The 6,598-nt window shown below is 39.8% G+C and overlaps 1 protein-coding gene across 2 annotated transcripts in view; it reads left to right on the top strand.

The window, feature by feature from the left end:
- Window positions 1-6,598, top strand: part of EIF2AK3 (eukaryotic translation initiation factor 2 alpha kinase 3) — a 75,603-nt gene that overhangs the window by 47,665 nt on the left and 21,340 nt on the right. For both annotated transcript variants that reach the window (XM_017536673.1, XM_037741380.1), the window contains 2 exons: window positions 2,076-2,198; window positions 6,132-6,281. In XM_017536673.1, the coding sequence (XP_017392162.1) occupies window positions 2,076-2,198; window positions 6,132-6,281 (273 nt within the window). The remainder of the gene's footprint in view (window positions 1-2,075; window positions 2,199-6,131; window positions 6,282-6,598) is intronic.

Here is a 6,598-nt window from a genome sequence, read left to right as displayed (position 1 = left end):
GTCACTGGTAAGAGCATGAACTCTTCATTTAGTCATGAGTTCAAATCCCAGCTCTGTCATTTATCAGCTGACAACTTAAGCAAAGATGATACTTATATTTCTAGGGTCTGTAACCACATATAAGATGTTACTCTTTTTGGAAGATAATCTGTTTTTATATAGGTGTTTTCCTTAATATAGGAAGATAATTCAGTTGGCCCTCCAGAAGTAGGACATGAACTTTGTGGGCTTTTGCGTTTGGGGAGACTGATTTTTACTGAGGTACCTTGACTGGCTATTTTTAGGAATACAGATTATTATTCATTCTCTATGAAGATAATTGGCCCATGGAAGGTTGAAATCTATTGCTTCTTCTTAACTCCATGTTTTAACCAGCTGAGGCAACTACTAAATTAATGACTATGTAAGTCATTTCTTAATTAATGCATTTATTCAACAGACGTTTGTTAGACTTTCAGTTTCCCAGGTAGTGCCCAATCTCTGGAAATACAAAGAGAAACAAGAATGATTTTCTCCATTCATGGCCTCCATAATGCAGTGGTGGTGGAACAAGGGAGCTGCTTACAAATAATTGCAAAAAATTAAGATTAAGTTTAAATGCTTCAAAGTATTATGTGCAGAGTGTTATGGGAAAGTCGAGATGGGGTCTAAGAAAGCCTTACAGAGATGGTGAGATGAGCAGAATGAAAGAAGAATAGGGTTCTTTAAAAGCAAAGAGGAAGGCCATCCCAGTGAAACTGAAAGCAGAAGCAAAACCTCGAAATTATGAGGTTTTTTTGCATGGTGCAAATTGACCGGATTATACAGTGCAGGTCTGTGAAGTCAGCACCAAAGGGAGAAACAGGCTGCTGAGTGGAGGCCCTGTAAGTGACAGATGGCAAGTTGGCTTCTGTCTGACTTGGTACCTCCAGTGGTAAGTAAACTGACTCATGAGGAAACCCAGCCCATATCAGTTTTGGTTCCTAGGAAGGTTTATGGCTAAAATAATGCCTGGGTATTAATAGGATTGATTTTTCCCATAAAATTTATAGTTAATTAGCTAAGATAAAAATACATTATCTGTAATTGAATACAAAATGTGACAGAATGTAAAAGATTTGAGAATTAGGAATATGATCTTTTGGTAGATGATAGGAAGTATTGGACAGCACACATCAGTAGTGCAATAGCTGTAAGAACAAGTGATTAACAAGAGATTCCCAAGGCCGGGCGTGGTGGCTCACGCCTGTAATCCCAGCACTTTGGGAGGCCGAGGCAGGTGGATCACGAGGTCAAGAGATCGAGACCATCCTGGTCAACGTGGTGAAACCCCGTCTCCACTAAAACTACAAAAAATTAGCTGGGCATGGTGGCGCGTGCCTGTAATCCCAGCTACTCAGGAGGCTGAGGCAGGGGAATTGCCTGAACCCAGGAGGTGGAGGTTGCGGTGAGCCGAGATCGCGCCATGGCACTCCAGCCTTCGCTCTTCGTAACAAGAGCGAAACACCGTCTCAAAAAAAAAAAAAACAAGAGATTCCCAAGGCCGGGCGTGGTGGCTCACGCCTGTAATCCCAGCACTTTGGGAGGCCGAGGCAGGTGGATCACGAGGTCAAGAGATCGAGACCATCCTGGTCAACATGGTGAAACCCCGTCTCTACTAAAAATACAAAAAATCAGCTGGGCATGGTGGCACGTGCCTGTAATCCTAGCTACTCAGGAGGCTGAGGCAGGGGAATTGCCTGAACCCAGGAGGTGGAGGTTGCGGTGAGCCGAGATCGCGCCATGGCACTCCAGCCTTCGCTCTTCGTAACAAGAGCGAAACACCGTCTCAAAAAAAAAAAAAACAAGAGATTCCCTATTAAAGACACATTTTTCATTTTAAATTTTTTTCTAGGAAATTGATAACAGTGTGTTTACTTCATTTATACAAACAGAATAATTGAAAATCCTGTCAATCAAATTCAAAATATACTATTTATTAAGATGAGTTCTATGAATTTATACATTTTTATGTGTCATAAGATTGAACTGATTTTCACCTTACCACAAAATTTAAAACTGTTGCAAACTTTTATAAATTTTACCTCTCTTTAAAGATATCTAACTGATTTTGAACCAATTCAATGTCTGGGACGTGGCGGCTTTGGAGTTGTTTTTGAAGCTAAAAACAAAGTAGATGACTGCAATTATGCTATCAAGAGGATCCGTCTCCCCAATAGGTAATGGTGTACCTTTGGTAAACTTGAAATCAGCACAATGTGATCTAATCTTATGGGTAAAATATCCTTCTTACTATACTCTGTAAGCACCACAGAAAACACAGTTTCAGACCTTTCAAATCTTAGTTTCTAAGTGCTGCCAAGTAACCAGCTGTCTAAAAGTTGTTAGGTTGCTTTCTACCTACTTTTAAATGTCCTTGTTTTTGATTCTTAACTCAGAACTTTCCTATAGACTTCAATAAATTGCAGCATTTTAAAATAATTCTATATTTTTGTATAATTAAGGAAAAGTACTAGAACAAAAACATTTGAATTATATTGTTTCTACCCAGTAACAACTAAATTAGCCGGGCACGCCACCACACCCGGCTAATTTAGAGATTTCCTTTTGATTTGGTTTTTTTTTGAGACAGAGTTTCAATCTGTTGCCCAGGCTGGAGTGCAGTGGCGCAGTCTCAGCTCACTGCAACCTCCACCTCCCGGGTTCAAGAGATTTTCCTGCCTCAGGCTCCCGAGTCGCTGGGACTACAGGCACGTGCCACTTTGCCCAGCTAATTTTTGCATTTTTTTAGTAGAGACAGGATTTCACCATGTTAGGATGATCTCGAACTCCTGACCTCATGATCTGCCTGCCCCGGCCTCCCAAAGTGCTGGGATTACAGGTATGAGCCACCACACCTGGCCTTGATTTTGTTTTCTGGTCATAAATATACCTAATTGGTAGCCAGTTGCCAGTACTGTACAGTTTTGTCTGTTGCTTTCTTTGTCATATCCTCTATATTTTTCATGTTATTAACAATATTCTAAAATATATTAAAAGTATTTTATAGCTTGGTAATAGTCCATTTAATACACATTCCATATTTAACCATTTTGTATTGATAGACAATTTGGTTTCGAATTTGTTACAATTAGAAATAACTTTACCATAAAAAAAAAAAAACTGTGCTGTATCATCTTTTTATATACATTTTGACAATATCTGTTTCCTTTGGATAGATTCCTAGAAGTATGATTTCTGACTCAGAGCAGTGTGATGCTTAAGATGATAGGTTTCTAGCAATACCTTTTATTCTATCTATGTAGAAGGCTCTTGTTGCTTCTTTTTTTTTAATCTTTGAGACAGGGTCTCGCTCTGTCACCCTGGTTCAAGCAATTCTCGTGCTTCAGCCTCCCAAGTAGCTGGGATTACAGGCACATACCACCACACCCGGCTAATTTTGTATTTTTAGTAGACACAGGGTTTCACCATGTTGGCCAGGCTGGTCTCAGACTCCTGATCTCAGGTGATTCACCTGCCTTGGCCTCCCAAAGTGCTGGGATTACAGGCGTGCACCACCACACCTGGCTAATTTTGTAATTTTACTAGAGATGGAGCTTCACCATGTTGGCCAGGCTGGTCTTGAACTCTTGACCTCAGGTGATTCATCTGCCTCGGTCTCCCAAAGTGCTGGGATTATAGGCGTGAGCTAATATACCTAGCTAATTTTTGTATTTTTAGTAGAGATGGGGTTTCACCATGTTGGCCAGGCTGGTCTCAAACTCCTGACCTCAAATGATCCACTCGTCTCTGCCTCCCAAATTGCTGGAATTGCAGGCATGAGCCACCATGCCTGGCCTCTTGTTGATTGTTGATTAAATGCACGCTAATTGTTGTGCTATCATCTTATCTGGTAGTCACAGTTTTTTCAAATTCCTGTCTGGGAGGGACAGGAATTGGATGGTTTGGGTACTAGGGAACTAATTTTTTTCTTTTGGTAAATAACTTTTGAGTAGCTTAAACATTCATATGTGCCAGGTACTACATAGGCTATAAAAACTAAGCAAGGTTTCTCCCCTCAAGAAGCTTGTACCTTTTTGGTGCTTTTGTATGTGTACTCAAGTAAATACAATGCAAGGAAGATTTTGACCTTTGCCTCATCTCAATTAAGTATTAATAACTTCTCATGAAGAAGAGTGGATGTGGCCAAAAGGCAGTAAGGAAGTCAAACTTTGTGGAAATGGAGGCATTTGCTCTGGGTGTGCAAGAGTAGGCTTTCCCTCAGGAGACAGGTATGGGAGGGATGGCCAAGTGCATTAAATGGCCTGAGCAAAGGCTCTCACAAGCCACCTGGAGGTGGTATGGAGAATGGTGAGAGTTCTGGAATAGCTGGAACAAAGGGTAAGAATGGGGGAGGATGGAAGAGAGGAAGAAAAAGATAGATTAGCCAGGCACAGTGTCTCATGCTTATGCCAGCACTTCAGGAGCCCTAGGTGGGTGGATCAATTGAGGCCAGGAGTTGGGAGACCAGCCTGGCCAACATGACAAAAATATCATCTCTATTAAAAGGCAGGTGGAGGTTAGTGAGCTGAGATGGCATCAGTATACTCCAGCCTGGGTGACAGAGTGAGACTCTGTCTGTCTCAGGGAAAAAAAAAGAACTTGTAGCACCTAAAATGCCAAGCAAACAAGTTGGTATCTTATTTTGTAGACATTTGGGTCTTTGAGTAGAAAAAGCAAATAAGTTGGTATCTTATTTTGTAGACATTTGGGTCTTTGAGTAGAAAAAGCAATGTAATCAAAGTGGAGGTGACTCTGGTAGCAGCGTGTAGATGTCTGATGCAAGGAAAGGACAAGAGACAGGAATGTTCATTAGATTTTTTGGCAACAGTTTAGTCCTAAAGTAAGAATTGAGTGTAAGCAATTGAAAAGGAGGAGCTGATAGGATTTGGTAACTGAATGTGAGTACCTAGAAGTTGTTAATTTAGAAATGTACTAGGATTCTTAGAATGAGAGAGTGGTGGACATTAATAACAATAACAAAGCACAGAGGAAAAAAATCAGAGTAGCTGATGTTCTCATGGGGAGGGAAATAGATGCAATTTACATTTATTTGTGTTGCTCAGGGGATGGTGGGATCCCTAGAAATGTGAAATTAGGTCCATCAGAAAAGTTGTCAAAGCAGAAGATAAAATCCAGATGCCTTTCTAGTTAAAATTTCATTGCCTATGATATTGTATAGTTGAGGCTTATACAAACAACATTTTAGTACAAGCTTATGAGGTTGTAATGTGTATGCTTTTGGAGTGGTCCTTCTCCGTGTTCCTGAGTGAAGATGCTAGGGTCTCTTTTGAATATCTCACTCATACCTATTTGTCCTCCCATTGACAACAAATGTTAAGCAATAATCTTTAAGAGTCTGTAATGATTCATTTTTAGTCAGCCAAGAAAACTTTCATTTGCATGTGCAGTAGATGCACTTGTAGCATTTATTTCCAGAAGGAAAAAAAAACAAAACTGAAATACTTGAATATTGAAATACTTGAAATATTTTTTGTGTGGCCTTTTAGAGGTATACTTTAGGCTGGCTGGGCACAGTGGTCCACGTCTGTAACCTCAGCATTTTGGGAGTCAGAGATGGGTGGATCACCTCAGGTCAGAAGATCAAGACCAGCCTGACCAATATGGTGAAACCCTGTCTACTAAATTTAAAAAAAAAAAAAAAAATAGTGGGGTATGTTGGTGCATGCCTGCATTCCCAGCTACTTGGGAGGCTGAGACAGGAGAATCACTTGATCCCTGGAGGCAGAGGAAAGTGAGTCAAGATTGCGTTATTGCACTCCAGCCTAGGCAACAGAGGAAAACTCCATCTCAAAAAATAAAAAGAAGTATACCCTAGGCTAACTCATATGTTTCTAATTTTAGTTTCAAGAAGGGATCCTATTTTATTACTTTTCTGTTTTCACTATTGGATATGAATACTTCAGATATAAACAGGCTTCAGTGTTGTCTTACTTTCTCTTTTTTTTCAGGCTAATTTTATTTTTTTAATTTTCCTTTTTTATTGATATATAATGCATCTATGTTTTTTAGGGGTATGTGTCACATAATTTGTAAAGATCAAATCAGTGTAATTGGAATATCCATCACATTAAATATTTTTTCTCTTTCAGGGAATTGGCTCGGGAAAAGGTAATGCGAGAAGTTAAAGCCTTAGCCAAGCTTGAGCACCCAGGCATTGTTAGATATTTCAATGCCTGGCTCGAAGCACCACCAGAGAAGTGGCAAGAAAAGATGGATGAAATTTGGCTGAAAGATGAAAGGTAACTAACTGTTACACATAGACTTAAGCTAGTTTTTTGCTTGTGTGATCACAATATCAGTTTTATAACTTTAGGGATTTTTTTTTTTTTTTTTAAGGAACAGTAGAGTTCTGTTCTGTTTCATGTTTTGAAAGCTTCTCTAGCCACTTGTGAAATTTCGATTTAGATTTTGCAAACATACAGAGGTGGCTCATGCCTATAATCCCAGCACTTTAGGAGGCCAAGGTAGGAAGATTTCTTGAGCCCAGGAGTTCAAGACCAACATGAGCAACATAGTGAGAACCTGTCTCTACAAAAAAATTAAACTATCAGCCAGG

The sequence above is a fragment of the Cebus imitator genome, unplaced genomic scaffold (genome assembly GCF_001604975.1).
Source record: "Cebus imitator isolate Cc_AM_T3 unplaced genomic scaffold, Cebus_imitator-1.0 Scaffold99, whole genome shotgun sequence".
NCBI classification, from domain to species: domain Eukaryota; kingdom Metazoa; phylum Chordata; class Mammalia; order Primates; family Cebidae; genus Cebus; species Cebus imitator.
The sequence above is the reverse complement of the archived record's forward strand: the minus strand, read 5'-3'. Positions and strand labels throughout refer to the sequence as shown.